Here is a 25,822-nt window from a genome sequence, read left to right on the forward strand (position 1 = left end):
TTTCTTGAACAATTAGCTTTTGCATAGGGGCCATATGAGTCTGTTCCAGGAACACAGACCAGGAGGGTTTCCCTAGTTCATGTTCCTGTAATAATGTGTAGCTGTTAGATAGATGCTGCTTCTAGAAAACATGTGGAGGATATGATAGGTATTGGCTGGGTGAATCTCATCTTAATCTCCAATTGTAAGCATTGTTTTACTGTACTCCATTTCTAGGAAATTCCAACTCATTGTAGCCTCATCTCCTGCCGGAGCAAAAACACTTGAGGGAAAGCATCTGTTCGCTGATGACCTGTGATGCCCAAAGGGAAAGTAGGAGGAGGTAGATGAGACTAGTGAGGGAGGTGATGTGCAAAGGGAAAGTAGGAGGAGGTAGATGAGACTAGTGAGGGAGGTGATGTGCAAAGGAAAAGTAGGAGGAGGTAGATGAGACTAGTGAGGGAGGTGATGTGCAAAGGGAAAGTAGGAGGAGGTAGATGGGAGTAGTAAGGGAGGTGATGTGCAAAGGGAAATTTTTTATTCAATGTCCAAATTTCACAAACATGAGGCAACTGAAAACATCATGGCCTGGGTCAGGTGCACCTGGGCCCTCAGAGTAGCATCCGTACTTTTCAACATTTTAAATGGAACTTGTGTAGCATTTTCTACAATGCAAGGCATGCTGGACCTCTTGGCTGCTGCTTTCTTTTCATGTTGTTTGAAATTGTTTGTCACAAAAGATTATAAATTCATTTCAATTTTATCTTTCTCTCTCTCTCTCTCTCTCTCTCTCTCTCTCTCTCTCTCTCTCTCTCTCTCTCTCTCATTTTTAACCCACTCGGGCCACTATTTAGGTTTAAGAGATAAGGAATCTGGAAGAATTATGTTTTTAAAATAAACACATATATATTTACACCGTCCATCTGAAGAAATGAAATGAACAACATTATCCGGTTAAAACTTCCATATATAGGGTTCTGTGTCTGCCCCCACTCCATCCTTCTACCCTCCCTCCTCATTGGCCTATCCGTACCCTGTTCCCACCCCTGTCCTCAGAATCTTTGTAGTTATAAGTCTTGTCTGTGTTGTATAAACCACGTTTCTTTTTCTTTGTTTTTCCTTATAATAATGGTGTTATTAAATATTTATCTTAGTATAATTGAATAAGTTGGATAAGCATAATGTTCTCCATGTCTTTAAGAGCGTTTAAGAGAGTTGTCATTTTTTAATGCATAATATTCCATTGTATGGATGTGCAAGAATTTGTTTACCCATTCCTCTATAGTTGGGATTTTTTGTTGTTTCCATATTTTGGCTATTATGGAAGTTGCTGCAATAAACAGAAATGTGCATATGGGTTTTTAAAATTATCTTATTGGGGGCTCCTACAACATTTATCACAATCCATACATCCATCCATTGTATCAAGCACGTTTGTACATTTGTCACCATCAGCATTCTCAAAACATTTGCTTTCTACTTAAGCCCTTGGCATCAGTTTCTCATTTTTCCCTTCCCTCTCCATTCCCCCCTCCCTCATGAACCCTGATAAGAGCGGGGAACCAAAGGACATTTGTGGGCAATTGAACATTTCCATTACAGAGGGTCAGGGGTGGGGGTGGGGGGCGGGGAGACAAGCTGGTCAGGGTGCAGTGTAACCATGATGAGACATACAACTTTCCTCTAGTTCTTAAATGCTTCCTCTCCCCCACTATCATGATCCCAATTCTACCTTACAAATCCAGCTAGGACAGAGGATGTACACTGGTACAGATAGGAACTGCAAACACAGGGAATCCAGGACAGATGATCCCCTCAGGACCAGTGGTGAGAGTGGCAATACCAGGAGGGTGGAGAGCGCGTGGGGTAGAAAGAGGGAACAGATTACAAGGATCTACATATAAACTCCTCTCTGGAGGATGGAAAACAGAAAAGTGGGCTTTGATTTCTTGTGTGTGTTTGTATGTGTGTGTGCGTTGTTGTAGTCTTTATTTCTTTCGGTACATAACCAGTGGAAAGGTCGTTGGATCATAGGGTACTTGTATTTCCATTTTTTAAAGAAAGTCCTTACTGATTTGCATAGCAGTTGCACAATTCTATAGTCCTAGCCATTTAACAGCATTCCTATCTCTCAACATTTATTATTTTCTGTTTTACTGAACTTTGCTAAAAGCGTCAGTGTGAGGTGGTATGGCATTGCTGCTTTCATTTGTATGTCTTGTACTGCTAAATAACATGAACACTTCTTTGTGTCGTCTTTGGAATTATCTATTCATGTCATGTGCCCATTTTTGACTGGGTTATTTGGATTGAAGGTGTTATAGTTTTTCATATGTTTTGAAAATTAGCCCTCTATATGATACATTGTTACTGAATAAAATAAGTGTGTTCTTCATCTTTTGATGAAGCATTTTGTTATGTATAAATGTATTTTCAAGAGGTCCTAGTTCTTTATTTTGTCTTCTACAGTGGATATTCTTCATTATGTGAAGTTGTATATTTATGCCTTGTATTCGATCCTGAAGCTTGTCTCTATTTTTTCATTGATAGTCTTCACAATTGTGGGGTTTACTTCTGGGTTGTGGTTTATTTCTAGGTCTTTGATCCACGTTGAGTTCAGTTTTTTACATAATGTGAGGTATCAGTTCTGTTTCACTCTTTTCAGGGGACAATCCAGTTTTCCCAAACACTATTTCTTGAAAAGGCTGTCTCTTCCTCCATTTAGTGTGTTTTAGTCCATTATCAAAGATTAGGTGTCTAGAGGTGCTTAATTGTATTTCTGGGTCCTCAATTCTAATTCATTGGTCTTCATATCTGTTATACCAGCTCAAGGCTTTTTTGATTAATATGGCTATATAATAAATTTTAAAGTCTGCATGTGAAAGGCTACCTACTTTGTTTATATTTTTAATATTTATTTACCCAGGATTTCTTTACTTTCCATATTAAGTTGGTATTTGCTTTTTTATTTCTTTGAAGAATGTTGGTGGTTTTTTTTTTTTTTCATTAGAATTGCATTGAATTTGTAAAGCATTTTTGGAAATATTGACATTCTCACAATGTTTAGTCTGCATACCCAAGAGCATGGTTGTTTTTTCAAGTTATGTGAATTCCTTTTGGTTTCTTTTTTTTTCTTCAATTTTTATTTTATTTTATTGGGAGCTCTTACAGCTCCTATCACAATCCATACATATATCCATTTTGTCAAACACATCTTTACATATGTTGTCATCATCTTTTTCAAAACATTTTCTTTCTACTTGAGCCCCTGGCATCAGCTCCTCGTTTTCCCCCCTCCCTCCCCCACCCTCCCTGGAACCTGGAAGAATTTTGTTTTTTAAATAAACACGTATATTTACACAGTCTATCTGAAGAAATGAAATAAGCAACAATATCCTATTAAAACTTCCATATATATGGTTCTGTGTCTGCCCCTCCTCCATCCTTCTACCCTCCCTCCTCATTATCCTATCCACCCTTTTCCTGTTCCCACCCCTGTCCTCAGAATCTTTGTAGTTATGTATTTTCTTATAGCCCCTCACTCCTTCCCCCATGTCCCCTTGATAATTTATAAATTATCCCTTTTCCCCCCATGTTTTATACAAACTGCTGTCTCATTTCACCCATTTTTCTGCTGTCTTTCCCCCTGGTATGGGTGCCATACATCAATCATTGTTATAGTCTACCCTTACTTCCCCATCACTCCCCTACTCTTACCCTCCTTGTATGCTGCTCCCCTTATTGGTCCTGAGAGGTTTATCTGTTCTGGATTCCCTGTGTTTTGAGCTCTTATCTGTACCAGTATATATGTTCTGGTCTAGTCAGATTGGTAAGATAGAATTCAGGTAGTGGGGGGGGGAGCATTAAAGAACATGAGGAATGTTGTGTGTTTCATCAGTGCTATACTGCAACCTGACTAGCTCTTCTCCTCTTTGTGGTCATCTTGACAGGGGGGTGTCCAATTGACTACTGATGGGCTTTGGGTCTCCACTTTGTTCTGTCCCTCATTCCCATTTATATGTTTGTTTTGTTTTGGGTCTTTGATGCCTGAAACCTGATCGCATCCGCACCTCATGCTCACACAGGAGGTGTGCTTCCATGTGGACTTTGTTGCTTCTCAGCTTTATGGCTGCTTGATTATCTTTAAGTCTTTAATGCCCCAGACACCCTATCTTTCGACAGCCGGCACCATCCTATTTTGTCTTCAGTGATCATGTCAGGGAAGGTGAGCATCACAGAGTGCCATGTTAGTAGAACAGATTGTCCTTGCATTGAGAGGATACGTCATTGGAGGCCAATATCCATCTGTTATCATAATACTTTATAAATAAAGTATTTATATGTTTGGTTTCTTGAAGGATTATTTTGTAGTTTTCCTTGTATTGTATTTCGTTTCGCTGGTAAGATTTATTTTTAAATAGTTTATCTTTTGTGTGGTTATTGTAAATGGTGTTGTTCTTTTAATATTTTTGGTATCATCCTTAATATACAAGAATACAACTGGTTTCTGTATGTTGAGCTTTTCGCCTGCTATGCTGCTGAATTTTTCAATTAGTTTGAGCGATTGTTTAATTGAATCTTTTGGGTTTTCTATATATAGGATTATGTTGTCTGCAAAAAAAGAAAATTTAATTTCTTCTGTGCCTATGTGGATACCTTTAATATCTTTGGCATGTCTTATGGCTCTATCTAAAACTTCCAGCACTATATTAAATAAAAGGAGTGATAAAGGGTAATCTTGTCTAGATTCCTTTCAAAAAATGAATGTTTTCAATTTCTCTCCATTAAGTGAGATTCATGCTACTGATTTTGCATATATAGCTTTTATTATGTTGAGAAATTTTGCTTCTCTGCCTATTTTATTGAGTGTTTTAATCAGAAGTGGATGTTGAATTTTATCAAATTCCTTTTCTGCATTAATTGATATAATATAAAAGATTATAACATAATAAATATAATGTGAAAGGTTCTTTTTTATTTTATTTATATACTGTATTATAGATACTATTTTTACAATATTAAACCATCCTTGATATTTAGTATGAATTCCATTTGATAGTATTCCTTTTTCTATGCTTTGTTGAATCCTGTTGGCTTGAGTTTTATTGAAGATCTTGACATCTATAGACTTTAGAGATATTGGTCTATAACTCAATTCTGGAGATGTCTTTGTCTGGTGTAGCTATCAGAGTTATAGTTACTTCACAAGATGAATTCTATAGTATATTGTGCATTGGTATATTGTAAAATAGTTTTATATAATTTGTATTAAGTCTCCTCTAAATGTTTGTTAGAGTTCCCTACTGCTTTCATAAGCATTGACTGTGGGTTTGAGCAAAATGACATCCTTGAAAATGTCAATATTTCTCATTTTAGCATGTTTTTACTTAGAAGTCAAATTACAAGGATTTTTGTTTTCTTTACATTGAGTTGCTATCTGTAGAAAAGGCTTACGTTCTTGAGCTTCATGGGGAAATGCTTCAACTCCTCCTTGCAAGCTAGGTTGTGCCACTGGCATATTATAGGTTGTTCATAAAGCTTTCTTCGATCTTGATGCCATTTTCCTGTAGCCCAGGTACTCAGATTATCCAACCAGGATACAGAAAGAATACGTGTGCTAACTCACACCACTCCTGTTCACCCACACTATTGCTTTATTCTATGCTTTGTAGTCCATGTACAGGTTCCACATGAACACAATTAAATATTATGGAATTCCCCTTCCTCCCAATACTATCCATAGTTTGTTATGATCTACTCAGTGTTACCTGAAGTGGATAATCCTGCCCCTGGCAGGGCAGGTACTGGAATGATCCAACAGGGCTGCAAAAGAAGATGCTTACAATTTATCCTGGGTTATAAGCTTAGTAAAACCTTTTAGTTTTCTGAGGGAACTCAGTCAGTTGTGTTTTGTTTTGTTTTTCCTGAAAAGAGGGAGAAAGTCAAATAAGTTTAGGAACTTATGATCTACATAGTTGAGTACCTTTGCATTGTCAATAAAACGCAAGTGAACATTTTTCTAGTCTTTTCTACTTTCAGCCAAGAGTCATCTGATCTCAGCCATAATAACCCTCATTCTAGTCTCCGTTTGGAATGTGGCTTGAATTTCTGGGAGCTCCCTGCTTAAATACTGCTGCAACCATTGCCGAATGGTCATCAGCAAAATTTTACTTACATGTGCTATTAGTGATATTGTTTTATATTTTTGTATTCTGTTGAGTCACCTTTCTTTGGACTAGGTACAAATATGTATGTCTTCCAGTTGGTTGCCCAGGTAGCTCTCTTCCAAATTTCTTGGCATACATAAGTGAATACTTCCAGTAATTCATAAGCTTGCTGACACATTTCCAGTAAAGTTCTGTCGGTTCTTAGAGCCTTGGTTTTTTGCTAGTGCCTTCAATGCAGCTTGGACGTCTTCCTTCAGTGTCAGCAGTTCTTGATCATATGCTACCTCTTGAAATGGTTGCATGTCAACCAATTATATTTAGTACAGTGATATTGTGTATTCCTTCCATATTATTTAATATTCCCTGATTTCTTCAATGTTTTGCTCATAGAATGTGGGCAAAATTCTCTTCCTTCTTGACTTTCTGACTCCAGGTCTTTGCAGATTTCTTTTTAATATTTTCTTTTGTTTTGTGGAGTTCCCCCTTGAACTTTTCGGTTCAACTCCATTTCTTCATCATTTCCTCCATTTCCTTGAGCTAATGCACTTTCAACCACAGCATTTGTCTGCTAGTGTTTTGCATCATGGCAACTTTTTGAGTTACTGTTATGCCTCCAGCTTTGTCACTGATACTTTCAGTGCCAACACGGTCACCCTGCGCTAATAGGTCCAGTGGGGCTTCCCAATTAAGAACAGACTAGGAAGAATGAATAGAGTGTTTACTTCTGAGGAACTGGCCCTTGACAACTTTATAAATAACAAAAAGGAAGATGAGGCCCTCAGGTGGAAGACGCTCAAAAGACATGATTTATGTGAAGCCCTCAAAACCTTCATTTGCTGAGAGGCATGGCTCAAAATGAGAATAGCTACAAATATCTATTAATAATTGGAATGTGGAATGTATGAAGTATGAACTTAGGAAAATTGTCAGTCATCAAAAATGAAATGGAACATATAAGGAAGTAAATGGATTGGTATAGGGCATTTCAAATCAGATAGTCCTATGGTTTAGTGTGCCAAGAATGATTAGTTCAAGAGGACTGGTATCACAGTTATAGTCAAATCTTGTTGTTTGTGAGTGCCACTGAGTTTGCTCTGACCCATAGAACAAAGTACTGCCCAGTTCTTGTCCTCCTCACAATTGTTCCTATGTGTGAGCCCATGGATGTAGCTACCGTGTCAATCCATACCATTGAAGACCTTCCTCTCTTTTGCCGCCCTGCCACTTTTCCAAACATGGGTCCTTCTCCTGACAATATATCCAAACTATGTAAGAAAAATGTCTTGACATCTGCCTCTAAGGAGCATTCTGGTTGTATTTCTTCTGAGACAGATCAGTTTGTCCTTTGAGCAGACCATGGTACTTTCAATATTCTTCTCCAGCACCACAATTCAAATGCATCAATTATTCTACCATCTTCCTTATTCAGTGTCCACCTTTCACATGCATATGATACAATGGAGAATACTATAATCAAATAGCAAACCTCACTACAACCGAATTTAAGAAAAGTTATTAGCTACCATCAAGTTGGCCTAGCCTCATGACAACCTCATGCACAAGGAAACACAGCCAGGGTGCAAAATTGAAATAAAGTATGCGGCTATGTGCCATAGCACACAGGCAGTGAACAACCTGAAGACCTAGGATACACCTTTAGGAAAGCCAATCCAAGAAGAGGTAGCAAGAAGGAAACTAGCTGAGAGGATTAGGCATTCATATACGTATATACAGAGTCATGCTTGCAAGAATAAAGTAGATATGATTAATTTTAAAAGTTGGGTCTAATGGGAAGTGCTTCTTAGGAATGTGGAACATGGGAATAAGCAGAATGAAATGGAATTAGCAATGGGTAAGGAAATGAGGATTACTACTGGCCCTGTCATTGAATTTACTCCTCAATCCTATCAAATCCTCTATCAGTAGCCTTACCAGACACCTCCTTTAGGGGCTACTCTTCAGTGAAACTTCTCTCACCAAGGAAGTTTCAATGATCCTTTGGAGAAGCCTCAAGCCTTGCCTGAGAAACACATAAGCCTATACCTGAATGAGACCAGTCAACATTATGGAGCAAATGCAGCAGAAAATGACTCTAGAACAAAAGAAGGAGGAGGAAGACATTGGGAAAGGAGACACTTTCTGTCCAATGTGAACTCTGCACAGTAGGCTCTGTAACAGCTTTATTTGCCATACTTGTGTGCAGGAAAGTACTTGGTGAGAAACTCTCAGTGGAAAGATAAATGCCTTAGGGTCAGGGTCAGGGCCAGGGTCAGGGTCAGGGTCAGGGTTAGGGTTAGGTTTAGGGGGGAAAAATGAAAAAAAGAAAAGAAAGGAAAGATAAATGCCTCTCAAAGTCTATATCAAATTTCAAAGAAATAAGATGCCTGTATACATGCATATGTATTTGCAAGTGTGTTAGAAGCCTGATTTCACAGGGAGGGGGGAAAAGCAGTATTTTATATGCATTGTAAGAGACTTATTCAGAAATGTTTAATCTCACCATATGTCTAATTTTTGGTATTTTCAACAGTTTCTAGTGGGATGTATTCTATGTCCTTCACACATCGACCTCTGCTGATGCAGCCTTGATTTTGTTTTCTTTTTTTTTGCAGGTGGATCAGCAACTCCAGTTAAATTATAACTTCTCCCCAGATGTTGTTTTCAGAGCTTTCAGGTCACTAACTCTGGGACGAGTCACAGGTTCGTTGGTTTGCTTCCTAGCTCTCCAGTGAGTTCTTAATAAATAAATACATAGGTGATTTTCACTACAGTTTTGTTTATTCATTATAGCATCTTGCCATAATGTCTAATATTGGGAACCCAAATTTATCGTCAAGATTTGGTAAAGTAGGTCTGAGGGGCTGGGGTGGGGGGTGGGGATTGGGTGGGTAGGGTTGGGTACTATATTTACATGAGGACCAAAAAGTATTGGTAGTAGGGATCCTGTTTATACATCCATTGTTTGCTTGCAAACAAAACATATTTAAATATGTCTCTAGGATCTTTAGATGCTACAGACAAGTTCTTTTAGTAATGTATATGTTTCAGTCTTCTTAGATTGCCTTAAAAACAATAACGAAAGGTCCAATCAAACAGTAGCTTCCAAGGCACCAAGGCTTTCAAGGCACAGAAAACTGCATAGGAGCTTAGTGGGAAGAAGTTTGAATAAAATTGAAAACTATATTTGTGATTTTTAAAGGCTAGAAAACTTGCTCCAAGAAATTATTTTCCATTACTGCAATTCACCTAATCATTCTTTGATTATTTTCCAATACTACAATTCACCTGCTCATTCTTTGAGTCCAGCAGGGGCTGTCCTTTGAAAATTTCACTGACATAGTTACCATATCTGACCTAGAGCTTTGATTATGCCCCTTCAGACTCCATTTTCTCCCCAAATTAAAAGAATATTTCCAAGAAGCAATATTTGATCCATGGAAGATGTTGAAACTATCGTTTTGACATAGAATAAATCAAAGAATTATTTAAAGAAGGGTAAGAAATAGATGTTATAAAAATAGATGTTAAGTAGCAATAGATTGATACTTTGAATTTTAGTTTAATAAAATTTCTATGATTTGGGGCAATTTTTTAAAACTTATTCTCATATGTACCATATAGAAGGTAGTGGTACCAGGGTGGTGCAAATTATTGCCATGCTCAATTTGCAACCCGAAGATGGAGGCTTGAGGCAACGTAGAATGGCCTTAAGATAACGGTTTTGCAATTTACTTCTAGAACATGAGCCTTTGAAAACTTTCCTGGTACACAACTTTACTTAGATATAAATAGGGTCATTATGATTGGAATGGACTTAATGGAAATTAATCCTGGTTTAAAGAGGCTTGTGTAAGGTATTATTGATTGGACTGTTTAAATCTTTGGTTTCATTTTTAATTTGCCAACAATTTTTAAAGATTTTAAGTATATTGTAATGGTGGTTTACGTCTTTTACAGTCTTTGAATCTTTTTAAAATCATTTTATTGGGAGCTCATACAACTCTTATCACCATACATATATCAATTGTGTCAATCACATATGTACATTCGTTGCCCTCATCATTCTCAAAATATTTGCTCTATGCTTAAGCCCTTGGTATCAGCTCCTATTTTCCCCTCCCTCCCCCCTTTACCCTTCCCCCTCCCTCATGAAAGCTGGATAATTTATAATTATTATTATTTTGTTTTGTCTTACACTGTGTGACCTCTCCCTCCACCTACTTTTCTGTTGTCCATCCCCAGAGAGGAGGTTATATGTAGATCCTTATAATCAGTTCCCCTTTCTACCCCACCTTACTTCCACCCTCCGGTATTGCCACTCTCACCTGAAGGAGTCATCTGTCTTGGATTCCCTGTTTTTCTGGTTCCTCTCTGTACCAGTGTACATCCTCTGGTCTAGCCAGATTTGTAAGGTAAAATTGGGATCATATTAGTGGGGGGGGAACATTAAGAATTAGAGAAAAGTTGTATGATTCATTGTTGCTACCCTGCACCCTGAGTGGTCTGTCTCCTCCCTGCGACCCTTCTGTAAAGGGGTGTTCTGTTACCTACAGGTGGACTTTGGGTCTCCACTCTGTGCTCTCCCTCATTTACAATGATATGATTTTTGTTCTTTGATGCCTGAAACCTAGTCCCTTCTACACCTCATGAACCCACAGGCTGGTGTGCTTCTTCCATGTGGGCTTGGTTGTTTCTCAGCTGGATGGCTGAGTGTTTACCTGCAAGCCTTTAAGACCCCAGAGGTCCATTGTCTATCTGCAGCCTTAAAAATAACCCTATAAATGTATGCACACAGATATATTTCCCCATCATCCTATAAAAATATATTTACATGTGTACATGCCTGTAATTAGAACTCTATATATGCCCTTTGCCTCCTAATTCTCTCCTTTATTTCCTTTTACTTTCCTCTTGTCCCACTATCCTGCTTAGCCTTCATTTGGGTTTCAGTAATTTCTCTCAATTACATTGCTCTTGCTGAATCCCTACCAGACCTCTCACACCCTCCTTGCTACTAATTTTGGATCACTTATTGTTCCCTTGTCCCCGGAGTAGTCAACTCCACCTCCTTTCCCCCACCTTCCCCTCTCCCATAATTCCTCCATACTGTTCATCCAGCCTATCTTATCTAGATAGACCTGCAGCGATAATAATATGCACACAAAAAACAAGGCATAGCAAGACAAAGCAACCAAAGAGAACACAACAACAACAACAAAGAAAACCAATGATTAATTAATTAATATAAAAAAGAAAAAATTTTAAAAAGAAAAACTTGTAAATAGAGCTAGGTCTGTTTTTTGGCCTCTAGGCGTGTCCTCCAGTCAATTCCAGTGGGTGCCATGATCTGGCCCCAGAGTCTGTCCTTTGCACTCCCTTGGGAGCTCCCTGCTCTGCTTCCCACGTTGCTCTGCCACATGCCCTTAGTGGTTTTCCTCGGTGTGGTGGGGTCAGACCAGGCCATTCCCGACACTGAGTCTCAGTGTTGTCCCCAGTAGGGCCATGGGTCAGCGAGGGACGTTGTGTGATAGTGGGATCAGCCATATGGTCCCCTCTGTGCATTTGCTATTCTGAGAGGGGATATTGTCCTCCAGGCTTGGTGGGTCAGGATGTGCTCCACTCTGGACTCCTTCCCCTTCATTTGTTCCTATGTGCTCTGATCAGACACGTCCCTCTCACCGAGCTGTAGCTTCAGTGCTGTCCTCTAAAGTAAAATCTTCTGGGGGGAGAGGCAGTTGGCCACGTAACTTGGGTTGGAGCCAGGCCCTCAAACCCCTCCACTGACTCCCATCTCCTTACTAATATGCTGCATTCACATCCCGAACACTGGATTTACGTCTGGTCCCTCTTTCCCTGTGGAGATATACCTTTTCCCCCCTACACATTTCTATCCCCTGGAATGTTTGTATACAGTAGCTTTTTTCCTGTTCCCCTGCTTTTTAGTGATGCATAGTACTCCATTGTATATATGTACCACAGTTTTTTAATCCATTCGTCTGTTGATGGAAATTTGGGTTGTTTCCAACTTATTACAATTGTGAACTATGCCATGATGAATATTGGAGCACAGATGTCTGGCCATGGTTTGTTTCTTGCCTCTTCTGGGTATATGCCCAGTAGGGGGATTGCTGTGTCGTATGGTAACTTAATTTCCATCTGTTTGAGAAATCGCCAAATTGATTTCCATAGTGGCTGTACATACCTACAGGCCCACCAGCAGTGGATGAGAGTTCCTGTCTCCCCACAGCCCCTCCAGCACTTGTTGCTTTCTAATTTTTTGAATTGGGCTACCTTTGAGGGTGTCAGGTGGTACCTCATAGTTGTTTTAATTTGCATTTCTCTTTGGCTAATGATTGGAAACATTTTCTCATATGTTTATTGGCCATTCGGATTTCAGACTCTGTGAAACTTCTGTTCAGGTCCTTTGCCCACCTCCTCTGTGAGCAGTTAATTTTTTCTTATTGTAAGCTTGTAAAGTATTGTAGATTTTAGTAAAAAGGCCTTTTTCCTGATGTCATTGCTAAAGGTGTTTTCCCAGTCAGTTGGCTGTCTTATTACTCTCTTGCTGAATTCTTTTTATGTTATCTTCAGTATAACCCACTTGTCTATTTGTGTCTCTTCTGTATTTGTATCCTTCCCTATATCAGATAGCCAATGTATTCCCTATGCTAAGGTTCTCAGGTTGGTCTCAATTCCCTCATTACTGGCTCTAATTGTTTGGGGTTTTATCTCAAGGTCTGTGATCTACTTTGAGTTTATTCTTGTGCATGGAGTGAGGTAACGGTCTTGCTGGTAATCCCTTAATAAGGTTATCTATTTCTTCCATTGCTATGGGTCGGCTGAGGTTCTTGACATCCATCTGGGATAGTCTAGGGTAGGATTGTGTTTCCAAATGTTTGTCCATGTCTTTGAAGTTGTTGAATTCGTTAGAATATTATAGGCCTTCATAGTTCTGTGTAATTATCCTTTTGATTTCATTAGGGTCCAATGTGATGACCCATTTCGTCCCTCATCCTTGCAATTGTCATTTGTTCCTTCCTTTCCTCGGGTTAGGTTTGCCAGCGATCTATCAATTCTGTTAATTCTTTCAAAGAATCAACTTTTAGCGACATTAATTTTTTCCACAATTTTCTTGTTTTCCCCTCCTGTATCTCAGCTCTGATTTTTATTATTTCTATCCTCTTGCTATTAGTAGGATTGTTCTGTTGGCTCTCCTTTAATTGGTGTAAGTTTTGTACCAGCATATCATCCAACTAGTTTCTTCTTTTTTCATTTGCGCATTATTGCTATCAGTCTTCCTCTGATAAACGTCTTTGCTCTATCCCAAAGGTTTTGGTATCTTTTCTTGTCATTCTCATTGGTTTCTAGAAAATTCCTGATTTCATTTCAGATCTGGGTCAATACCGACTCTTTTGAAGTAGAGAATTGTTCATCTTCCTATTGTTTGCCCTTGTTTTCTGCACTGTCCTCCTGTAAATTTCCAGCCTTATGGCACAGTGATCGAAAAGAAATGTCTGTATAGCCTCTATGTGCTTGAATTTACTTGTTTGACTTGTGTCCCAGCATGTGGTCTATTTTTGAATATGTGCCTTGTGAGCTTGTAAAGAATGTGAATAACTTGCATCTGAAAATATCTATTAACTCAAGTTGTCCAATTGTGCTGTTCAGATCTGTAGCTTCCTTGTTCAGTTTCTTTCCTGGTGTCCTGTCTTTTTTAGAGAGTGGTGTATTAAAGTCACCTACTATAATTGTTGAGCCTGAGATTTTTTTTCATCTTTTGTAGTGTTTGATTTACAAATTTCGTTGGTCTACTGTTCCCTTGAACATTATATAGTGTCCCTCCTTGTCTCTTGTTATGGCCTGCCTGTATCTTGAGATCAATTTTGTCAGATATTATGATCACTACCCTGATTTTTTTTTAATTGCCCTTTGCTGGGTATGTTTTTCTCCAAGATTTAATTCTCAACCTGTTTTTGACTGCAAGTTTGAGATGTGTCTCCTGTAGGCAGCAGATCGTTGGGTTATATTTTCTGAGCCATTCTGCTAGCCTCTGCCTTTTAATGCCTGAGTTCAGGCCATTGATATTCAGTGTCATTAAATACATCTGTGGACTCTGTAATGTCATCTTGTACGTTTTGTGTTGGGTATTTTCCTACCAACCTATCTTATCTGCTTGTGTTGTGTGTGTGGTTTATGTTTGCCTTCTTTCCACTATTGAGCCACTGCTATCCTGGGGGCTGTTTTCCCTTTTTCCACCTATGGGTGGAGTTGTTCTTTGTGATGGTCTCTAATTTGCCATCAGTGAATTTTGATCTTCTGCCCGTACTGGATTGGCAAGGATCTTTTGTGGGACTGGGTTTCTTTCTATGTATTCTTTGAGTTTTTCCTTGTCTAGGAAGAGTCTTACTTCTCCATCTATCTTAATAGATGGCTGGGAATAGTATCTTAACAGATGGCCAGGAATAGTATTCTTGAGTTTGCATTGTTTTCCTTCAATTTTTGGAATATGTTACTCCATTCCCTCCTCTTCTTCATTTCTGCTGATAGGTCTGAACATACTCTTATCAGGGTACCTCTATATGTGACTATTTGATTATTCCTAGCTGCTTTTATGATATTCTCCTTTTCCTCAGAGTTGGATAATTTGACTATTATGTGTCTTGGTGACATCTTGGGATTCATTCTGGTTGGTGTTCTTTCAATCTCCCAAATGATTGCCTTATTTTCATTTATTAAGCTGGGGAAATTTTCTTCTAAGAATTCCCTTGCAATTTTCACTGTTGGCTTCTTTGTTGTGACTTGTTCTGGTAGTCCAATTATTCTAATATTGTTCCTATTCATAGCATCAGACATGGCTCTCAATTTTTCAGCTTCTCTGATTGTCTTACTTGGATGCTTTTCCTGTTTGCTGAGGTCTGCTTGGTTTATCCTCTAGGTCACTGGTATGATTCTCTGTCTCCTCAAGTCTGTTGGCAAATTTTGTCAATTTTCCACTGGATTGTGTTATTTAATACCTTAAGTCTTGTATTTCCCTTTTGTGCATTGCCTTTATCTCCTCTATCATTTCATCCTTTTTCTGCATTGCTTCCCTCATATCCTGTGTGACTCCAAGCAGCATTCTGAAAATTTCTTTCTTTGTCAGGTAAATTTCTGCTTTTTCTTCTCCCCCCCACCCCCATTCCCCAGGCTATGAGCTCAAGGCAGCTGATAGCATGGAGAGCTCTGGCATAGGGTCCTCCTCATGTCTGGGATTATGTCCCCTTTAGGGTGTCAACCTGGAGAAATCACTACTCACAGCAAGAGTGGGAGGAGCTTTTCAGCTGGAGCCCAAGAGCCCTGTTCTCTGAACCTAGAGAGATTTAGAGCATTCTTGGTTTGCTTTGTAAGTGGACATCGCAAAAAATAGGGGTTCAGAACAGAATCTAGTACCCTAATTCTAATTTCAGGATTCCTACTCCCTGTTTCCTTCACCTTACCTCCCAATTTTCTGGTCTGGTAGCAGGAGCTCCGGACGAGTGATTCTTAACTAGTCACCATCTTCCTCAATCGCTTTTAGTCTTTGAATTTTAAGTGAAATTGGTTGACTTATTTTATCAGAGACTTCAAGAAAATTAACATTAAAAATCCTATTTTGGGAAATCACACATTTGTGCAGGATTATGTGTTCAGTGAAAATTTCTTAACTCAGAAAATACAGAGATGTAGTTCTCAGATTAAAATACAACTATATTCCTCTAAATTCTCTCTAACCTTGTCTTGGACAAGAGCATGACCAATCAAAAAAAATTTCTGAATGAAAACATTTTTAAATCAATAGAAGAAAGTGTGCCTTTTTGTTTCCTTTTTATTCCTTATGGGTGATATCTTACACTTCTGCATATTTAGAGATGACTAATGTTTTAAAATGTAGAACTCATTGGCAGTTTAAGTGGAAAGGAATTTCAATATTGTTTTTGAACTGTAGGGTCTGGATTGATTCTAAGTATACATTAAAATTGAATTTTCATCAGGACATGATGACAAACTTACTTGTCTATGCAACCAGATTTTATTAATTCCCTGCCTACTAGCCAGCTTGATTGGTCAAAGCTCACACCTTACAAATGTATTCTTCTTCTGCTTGGACAGACACTTAACCCAATTTTAGGCAGTCACTTAACCCATAAAAGTCAAACAGATATTGTCAAGCTTCCTACTCAATCTATATTAATCCCAGCTAATCTGGAAAATAGAAGGCTATCTGCTGACATCTGCATATGCTTTTGTTCTGTTAAGATGAAGAAATTTCTGATTATTTCCACAGCAGGAGTTCTGTTTTGAACCTAGTCCCTCAATTTTGAACTACCAGATTACTGTGTAATATTCACCAATATCATAGTGTCATTGAATACTATGATCTTTTTCATGGTAAGTATTTTTCTAAGGATTATGTCCCACTTGAGTTTTGGTTGCCACCTCTAGAAACAAAATAATTTGACACTGAATTTCCCCTCTTTTTGACATGCTACACATTGCACCAATTCTAAACTGTAGGAGTCAATAATAAACTGGGGTGTGAAATCACATTGTGCCAAGTGCTCAGCTTTTTAAACACAGTGTTACCTAGGCTTGAATCTCTTTCCTGCCATTAACTATGGTGTGACACTGGTGGAGTAATACAATCCGTCTGGGCCCTCTAATAGTTATAATGTTGACACTTCCTGTATAAAGCTCTATAAGAGTGTAATGAAAAAGTATACAAAAGTACTTAGTATTTAGTATACACTCAATAAAGGGGAGTTTCTACGAGCCAATTTGTGTCAAGTGGCACTCCCAGCCTGTTACAATGATTGGTTTATTACAATGCACTAATTGTCTTGTGAAGATTGCACACACATCTATCGCCCTGATGGCACTGTAGAGTAATCACTGGACCCATAAGCAGGTAGTGTTTGGTATAAAACCACCAGCCATTCTAAGGGAGAGGGTAGTTGTGGCTATCTGCTCCTGTAAAGATTTGCAAAACCTACACTGGGTCGCTGTGAATCCAAATCTACTTGATAGCAGTGGGTTGGTTTGGGAGTGGGTATGGCTCTGGAGGATCTGATGGATCAACTCAATATTAAACATATATAATTGAGAATACGGTCTATTATATAATGATCCTATAGGACAGAGTAACAGTGCACCATCGGGAATTCTTTTATTGCATTCTTCATTGCATTTTTATGGAAGCAGAGCCACATCTTTCTCCATTAGTGTCTGGGGGTTTGAAACACTGACATTTTGTTTGGCATCTAAGAACCTTAACAACTGTTCCTACTGGATGGCTCCTGTGACCGGTCATTGTTAGATGTCGTCGAGTTGGTTCCAACTCATAGCAACCCGCTGTACCCTGTGCTCCGGCACCACCCTCACAACTGTGGTTATGTTTAAGGTCACTGTTTCAATCACTGTGTCAATCCATTTCTGTGTTTCTACTTTACCAAGCATGCAGTCCTTTTCCAGGGATCGGTTTCTCCTGATAACAAGGCCGAAACACAGGAGATAAAGGCTCCCCATCCTTGCTTCTAATGAGCATTCTGTCTATAAGTCTTCCACTATAGATTTGTTTGCTCTTTTAGCAGTCCACATTCCTTTAAATATTCTTTGCCGGGAGCATAATTCAAATGCATTGATTCTTCTTTGGTTCTCCAACTTTCAGATTCCTAGAAGGTAGATTAGAACTGGGCATAGTGTCTTCAATATCATTGATAGTGTTGAGGCAGATCGTCAGGGTTTCTTTATGAGATGCCACTGGTGCATTCAAACTGCCGAATTTTTAGTTAATAGTTCAACAATCAACTATTTGTGCCACCCAAGAACTCCTCAAACCCACTATATATCACGAATCTGCAGTACCACTACAAACTACCTCACTGAGCCTCAGTTTCTCTTCGGTAAGAATATATGCTTTATTGATTTCTTAGGCAGGTATGATATATAGAGTACTGGGATCTAGTGGTACTTGAAAAGAGCCGCTATTATGAATAAGATTATGCCACCATGCTGTCTATTGATTTTCTTTGATTGATAGCCCTTTTCCTTGTCAATAGCACTGCTATTGATTTGGTTGCCCTTTAACTGGGAAATCTGGGCAAATGAATCTGGGCCAATGTTGTAAATGTCAGTGTTGACAAGGTAATAAAGTAAGGAAGAATAGAGCTAAAAATAAGGAACTCCCTGTAGCAGCCTTTCAGGCATGTCTCCCAGGGTTGGTGAGACTAGAAATTCCAAATTATTTGAGATCTGAAGGAACAAGTGGGACAAGTGGTATGAACGCATATTAAAAATCTAGATATTTTCTTTATTTACATGGTCATCGCCAGATGAAGACAGTGTAACATAAGGAGGATTGTGTGCCCGTTTGGTTAGTCATTTAGTCTCCAAACGCCAGACTCACTGTCATTGAATCAATACTGACTTATAGTGAGCCTCCTGTGGGTTTCTGAGATTAACTGTTTATGGGAGTAGAAAGCCCAGTCTTTCTCCCATGGAGCTGCTAGTAGTTTCCAACTGACAGCCCTGCTAATTGAAATCGTTTAGTCTACGAGGATGTTATTCTCGAAGGATGCTGCTAATGATAATAAATTAGGTATTTGTTATAGCAGGTTGGGAGGGTGAGAAAAGTCACACGATTAATAGAATATAATCAATGTCACTGAGTTGTACACATAGAATCTATCAAATTAGTGTATATTGTTGTGTATATTTTCAAAAATGTTAATAAAAAAATCAACATTGTATAAACAGACATAGGAACCTGCTGGCATAGTGGGTTGCGTGTTAGACTGCTAATCCCAAGGTCAGCAGTTCAAAACCACCAGCCATAAGATAGGAAAAGCACCATGTTTCCTGCCCCGATGAAAGTTTTATAACCTTGGAGACCCACAGGGACAATTCTACCCTGTCCTATGGGGTTGCTATGTGTGTGAATCAAAATGTGAGCAGTGTGTTCTCTATCTATATCGATATATATATATATATATATATATATATATATATATATATATATATATATATATATATATATATATATATATATATATCCTTGGTGGTGCTGTACAGTAAACATTGTGCTGCTTGGGTGGTAGTTCAAAACCACACTGAGCTTCTCTAGGGGGGAATCATGAAGCTAATTGCTCCTATAAAAATTTACAACCCTAGAAAACCTATATAGAGTCACCATGAACCAGCATCAATTCAGTGGCAGTGGGTTGTAAATATTTATAGATACAGATATAGCTATAGATATACATGTAGATGTAGATGTAGGTATAGGTATAGATATAAATATAACACTACCATAAAGCTTATTTCCATGAGGAATGATTATAGGATGTTTGCTTCTAGAAGAGATATAATCTCAATTCCAGGATTTTTTTTCTTTTCCACCAGGATTGTTGTTAGTCATCAGTGTCAGGAAAACCCTCCTGTAACCGATAGTATAAAGTCCTTTACCTCTGGTTGTGAAGAGGCTGCACCCTCTGCTTTCATTTAGAGGACATTAGGAAATGTTTGATTTGAAAGAACTTCAGTCGGCCCTAATCAGCCCAAAGGCATATCTATGTCTTTTCAATTTGTTTTCCATTTATTTTATTTCTTTTTTCAAAATCCTTACACAGAATATAAACGTTGCTAAGGGCATGCCTCTATTAATAGGTAAATGAGGCATAAATGTTTTGAATTAGAGAAATCACTCCCTAGAAATTTTCACAATATACTCAATGGATACCTATGGGCATCTGTTATGTACAAGACAAGGTATTAAGTACAACTGTAAAATATTAAAGAGGTATTACAAAGAAAACCTCACTCCCAAGGTGAAAAAGCCCATATCTATGTAGACCAAACATTGCATGAATAATTTTGAGTAATCTTTACACATGCCATATAGCTCAAGTGTGCTTAGGGGCAATAAGAGGGAAGCAATGATCCATATTAGTCCAATGAGAAAAGTAACCCCTGACCATGAATTTGAATAAAATGGTTGGTCTCAATAGCTAGAGTATATTCTTTGAAGGAGGATTGGTATGAACTAAACAAGAAAGAAAGAACACTAAGGTAATGTGTTGGGAACAGGACACGGACTATCTTCAGAGTGCCTTGCCCACGCAAAGTAGAGAGTGCCAAAGAAAACAGGGATAATCGGTTGGGATGATATTCCAGGGGATCTACAGAAGTCATTGTGTAGTTAAAGGAGAGCTTTGGAAGGGCGTTCCCATGATTGGGGCTGCTGTTGCTATGTCTCCTGTGTAGGAAGCAAGCAGGATGGGAGAGGAGAGAGATTTAGGTGCAGGTCATGGGGTCATGGATTCTGCATTGGACTGCTGACTACAGTCCAAAACTATCCAGGACAAAGACAAGGTTTTCTGCTCCCATCAAGATCGACAACTTTGGAAACCCAAAGGGAATGGTCTACTCTGTTCTATAGAGTTGCCATGAGATTCTAATACTTGGGCAGGAACAGACGTCAACCTGGCCACTAGAGAGCAATTAGGCTGGAAATAAGCAAGTAGAGCTTGTGGTGAGCAGGTTTGAGAAATTCTCAGTGGGTAGCAAAGGTAAGCGAGATTAGGATGCAGAGGACAAGTGACAAGCAAAAGAGTTGCTGCTTTGGACAACCACTAGAAGAAGGAAATGATATAATTCTCATTTGACCTGGGCCCATGTTTACTAACTTGGAGTGAACAGCACAATGGATCAAAAAGGCAATTCTTTACACACTTCCTTGAAACCAGCTCTCAAGGCTTCTTCAGATGCTCTGGATTTGGGAAGTCTCTATGGTCCAGCAGAGGGAGACAAGTAGCAGAACTTCATGGTGCACTCTGGGAAGCATTTCCCACCCATCTACTTGCTACATCTAATGTATGAATCCATACCACATGTTTGCTCAGTCTCCTGATCTCTATTCCTTATCCATGTATCTACCGCTTCTCTGGGGAAGGTTTTTGGATGGCAAGGGCTCTTTGTTATCGTGTTTTCATCACTCTCACCTCATAGAACACTCCTTTTGGCTACGTCAGTTCTTCCATGCATTTTATAACACAGCCTCTTTTGATTAATGTGCTACAGACAGAAAGGCTGCATTCAAGTGCAAGGCAAAACGCCCCTTTTGTTCTTCCTAATTTATAAGCCATCCCAGGGTGACCGACACTACTGGATTTCCTGGAACACATGACTTTCGGTAGTAAAACCAAATGAGTGTTGAGGAAATGTGATTGGTTTGTTACCCCGAGACATAGTTTGTTTCCACTTTCCCCTGCTATTGAGTAGATTCCAACTCATAACCACCTTAAATAGAGTTTCCCGGACTGTAAAGGTTTACATGGGTTGTTAAGACTGAAAGTCAGGATCAACTCCACGATGGTGAGTTTGGTTTGGGGAACCTTTACATGAGCCTAAAACTTCATCTTTCTCCTGTGGAGTGTCTGGTGGTTAACACTGATGACTTTGAGGTTAGCAGCCCAATCAGCAGCCAATTACACCACCAGAGCTCAAGATACTTAGCTCATAAATTTAAGTAACTTGATAGAGATAACAATCTAGAATTGGAACAACAGATGAAGAGCCAGTCTCATTTATTTTGCAGTGACAGCTGACACGGTGACACATTATTTCTCATGTGTACAGTGCAGGGGTGTCTCTCCAATTGAGAAGTGCTGTATAAACACATGAGTTTCGGATGCAAATAACATCAACTGCTTCAACGGGAATTCTTGTGCATCGTGGAATATGTAGAAATTACTGTCCGTGTTGTTTTGAATTGGGGGTTCTGGGCATGTGATTCTGCAAAGATAAAAACAGAAATGTTCTTACACAGGATCCTCAAGCTTAGCTCTGGGAGAGGAATGTATGATTTAAAGGTTGTCTACTCTTATCACTCTGAGTGTATTAATGGGCATGTTTATATACGTACTTATCCATTTATTTGGTAATCTCTGAATTGTCACTTCTTCCAATTTGCCTTTTTTTTCCTTTTTCCAATTTGTGTTGTTAGCTCTTTTTCTTATTAGGGGCTTTCCTCAGATTTCTGATTACCCTGAGATATCAGCTCTGATTTAAAGTACCTGGGCCTGGAATCCATCGACTGGGAGTTACCCAGGTGAACGTTGAGTTGAAGGCTCCAATGACCTCTAGGTCATTCTTCCTAAGACAATCTAATATCCAGTTTTCTGAAGGTGCTTTTACAATGAAGTAGTGAAATATAAAAGCATGAGTTTCAAATTCAAATAACACCAGCTGCTTGTGTATCCTAGGATGTTCAGGAATTACTTGCCAAGCTGTTTTGAATTGGGGACTCAGTACACAGGATCAACAAGAGAATTTGTGGAAAGAGATCTTTTGGGTTTCAGAACCCAATAGGCATAAGTTCATATATTTTCCATTTTCAAATTAGTATTCTGGCCTAGACCAATAGTATTCCTTCATGGACCAATAAATAGCATCATGGTAAATAGCAAAAAGATTGATATTGTCCAAGATGTTGTCTTGCTTGGATCTATAACCAGTGTTTGTGGTGACAACAGTCAAGAGATCAAAAGGCACATTGGAGGTATACCCGCTGCACAGACCTCTGTAGAGTCCTGAAGAGCAAAGGTGTTGCTTCAAGTGCTATGGGGAGCCTCGCCCAAACCCTGGCGTTCTCCATTGGCTCATCTGCATGTGATAGGTGAACATTGAACAAGTAACACAGAAGAAGAATCAATGCATTTGGATGGTAGTGCTGGAGAAGGATATTGGAAGGATCATAGACTGCTAAGAGGACAAACCAATCTGTATGGGAAGAAGTGGAGCCAAATTGCTCTGTAGAGGCAAGAATTGCTAACTTCATCTTAAATATTTTGAGCACGTTGTCAGGAAAGACCAGTACTTGGAGTAGGACAGCATGTTTGGTAAAGTGGAGGAGCAGCGAAGGAGGGAGGGCCTTCAATGAGATGGACTGACACAGTGGCTGCAACAATGGGCTCAAGCATAGAAACAATTATGAGGATGACGTAGGACCCAGCAATATTTCATTCTGTTGTGCTTATGGTCACTGTGGGTTGAAGCCAACTCAATAAAACCTAAGCATAAACAACAACATTTCTGGTCTTGGCTGTTGGGCATTTTCCCCACTTACCAGTCACAGCCTCACAGTTTCATTTTGTTGTCATTAAAATGTTGGTCAAGTCTCATAGCAATCCCATGCATGATAGAAGAAAACCATGTCCAGTTGTGTGCTATCCCTATGATTGGTTACATGCTGTACAATTGTCATCTATGTGGTTTTCATTGGTTAGTTGGCTATTTTTCACCTTTCTCTCTCTTTTTTAAAATCATTGTATTGGGGGTTATTACAACTCTTATAAAAATCCATATATCAATCGAATCAGTCACAATTGTGTATATGTTGCCATAATCATTTTCAAGGATTTTTCTTTCTACTTGAGCCCTTGTTATCAGCTCCTCTTTTTTCTCTCTGTCCCCTACCCTCCCACCCTCATGAAACTTGATAAATTATAAATAATTGTTATTTTCATATCTTACAGCATCTGCTACCTACCTTCACCCACACTTCTGCTGTTCATCCCCCCTTTCTCTCTCCTCCACCTTCCCCCTACCCTCATGGTATCACTACTCCCATCACTGCTCCTGAGGGGGGTTGTCTGTCTGGATTCCATGTGTCAAGAACTCTTCATCTGTATCAGTGTACATACTCCAATCTAGCTGAATTCATAAGGTAGAACTGGGGTCATGATAGTGGTTAGGAGGAAGCATTAAAGAACTAGAGGGATGTGTTTCGTCAGTGCTATACAGCACACTGGCTGTCTTGTTCCTTACTTGTAACTCTTCTGTGAGAGGATATCCAATTGTCTACAGTAGGGCTTTGGGTCTCCACTCTGATCCCCCTCGTTCACATTGATATAATTGTCTGAGGTCTTCTGATGCCTGATACCTGATCCTGTCAATACCTTATGCTCACACAGGCTGGTGTGCTTCTTCCATGTGAATTTTGTTGCTTCCCAGCTAAATGGCCAATGGTTTATCTTTAATCCTTTAAGACCCCAGATGCTATATCTTTTGATAGCTGGGCACCATCAGCTTTCTTCACCACATTTGCCTATGTACCCATTTTTTTTTCAGTGATCATGCCAGGAAGGTGAGTATCACAGAATGCCAGGTTACTAGAACAAAGTGTTCTTGCATTGAGTGAGGATTTGAGTGGAGGCCCATGTCTGTCTGATACTTTAATACTTAACATTTAAATAAATATATGTACATAGCCCTATATCCCTATCACTATATAAAAGTATATTTACATATCTACATGCCTATATTTATATCTCTATAAATGTCTTTTGCCTCTTAGTTCTTTCCTCTATTTCCTTTTATTTTCCTTCTGTCCCACTATCATGGTCAACCTTCATTTGGCACTCAGTGATTACTATTGGCTACATGGCAGCTGATCAACCCCCACCAGGCATTCTAAGCCACCTCATCATCAATTTTAGATCTCTTGTTATTCCCTTGTGCCTGGGTTTGTTGGAGACTCCCTTCCTTTCCCCCACCTTCTCCTCTCCCATGCCACTCCCCACAACCCAGAACGATCGGCCCTGTTTTTTTCTCCTCAGATTATTTATCTTGCCTGTCTTATACAGATATACATGAGAAACGAAACACAAAACAAAACCCTATAAATAGTTCCAGGTCTATCTGCCGACCCTTATGACTATTTTCCAGTCAGGTCTGATGAGGTGCCAAGCCCTGCCCTCCAATTCTGAAGTCTATTTTTGGGATGCCTCTGTAGCACTGTGGATTAGTGAGGGACTTCAAGGCCCTATGGGCCTCTCTGTGCACTGGCAAAGCAGGAATGTCATCCTCGAGGATGGGTGAGACAGGATGCTGTTTGGTTCTCTCTCTCTCTCTCTCTCTCTCTCTCTCTCTCTCTCTCTCTCTCTCTCTGTCTGTCTCTCTTTCTCTCCCCCTCCCCACCCTCCCTCTTAGTTTGTTCCTATGTGATATGGACAGACCCAGCACTCTCCGCAGGCTGTGTTTTCAGTGCTATCCTCTGTAGTGCATTCTGTCAAGATATTTCCTTTTGATCATCTTAGTTGTGAAGCTTCTCTTAAGCCTATTTAGCATAATAACAACATGTAAGCATTTATGAACAGATAGATGTTGGCTGTGCATAAGCTTCCTTCACTGGGTATTAAGCTCGAATCTCCCACATGGAAGGTTAGTATTCTACCACTGAATTAGTGATGCCCACTCCATAGTCTCATAGCATTTATTTAGTCATTTTCCCAGGAAATATGAGCAATTACATTGTTTTAACATATTTTATTATACTCCAGGATTTCTAAACTTGTGGGAGAATAGTTGGCAGAGAAAGAACATGTGAACACTGCCAGTAAAAGCTACTATATACAATTCAGAGCAAAGAATTTGCTTACACAATTGTGGAGCGTGGGCACAATGTCCAAAATTTTTCTGGCAGGCCGTCAGAAAAGGCACACTGGAATTCTCAGGCATGGGTTGAGTCTAGAGGCTATTAGTAAAATTTATTCTTCTTTTAGGGAAATCTTATTTCTGTTTATAATGTCTTCCAACTGATTGGATCAGGCCTATCTACATTACCTTAAAGGTCAGTCTTAATTTGAAGTCAAGAGGAAATC

General features: G+C 39.2%; 1 protein-coding gene across 2 annotated transcripts in view; it reads left to right on the forward strand.

The window, feature by feature from the left end:
* The window catches only part of CNTNAP5 (contactin associated protein family member 5), a 1,091,618-nt gene that overhangs the window by 1,048,273 nt on the left and 17,523 nt on the right, over window positions 1–25,822 (forward strand). For both annotated transcript variants that reach the window (XM_075529285.1, XM_075529286.1), the window contains exon 21: window positions 8,759–8,846. In XM_075529285.1, the coding sequence (XP_075385400.1) occupies window positions 8,759–8,846 (88 nt within the window). The remainder of the gene's footprint in view (window positions 1–8,758; window positions 8,847–25,822) is intronic.

The sequence above is a fragment of the Tenrec ecaudatus genome, chromosome 13, assembly GCF_050624435.1.
Source record: "Tenrec ecaudatus isolate mTenEca1 chromosome 13, mTenEca1.hap1, whole genome shotgun sequence".
NCBI classification, from domain to species: domain Eukaryota; kingdom Metazoa; phylum Chordata; class Mammalia; order Afrosoricida; family Tenrecidae; genus Tenrec; species Tenrec ecaudatus.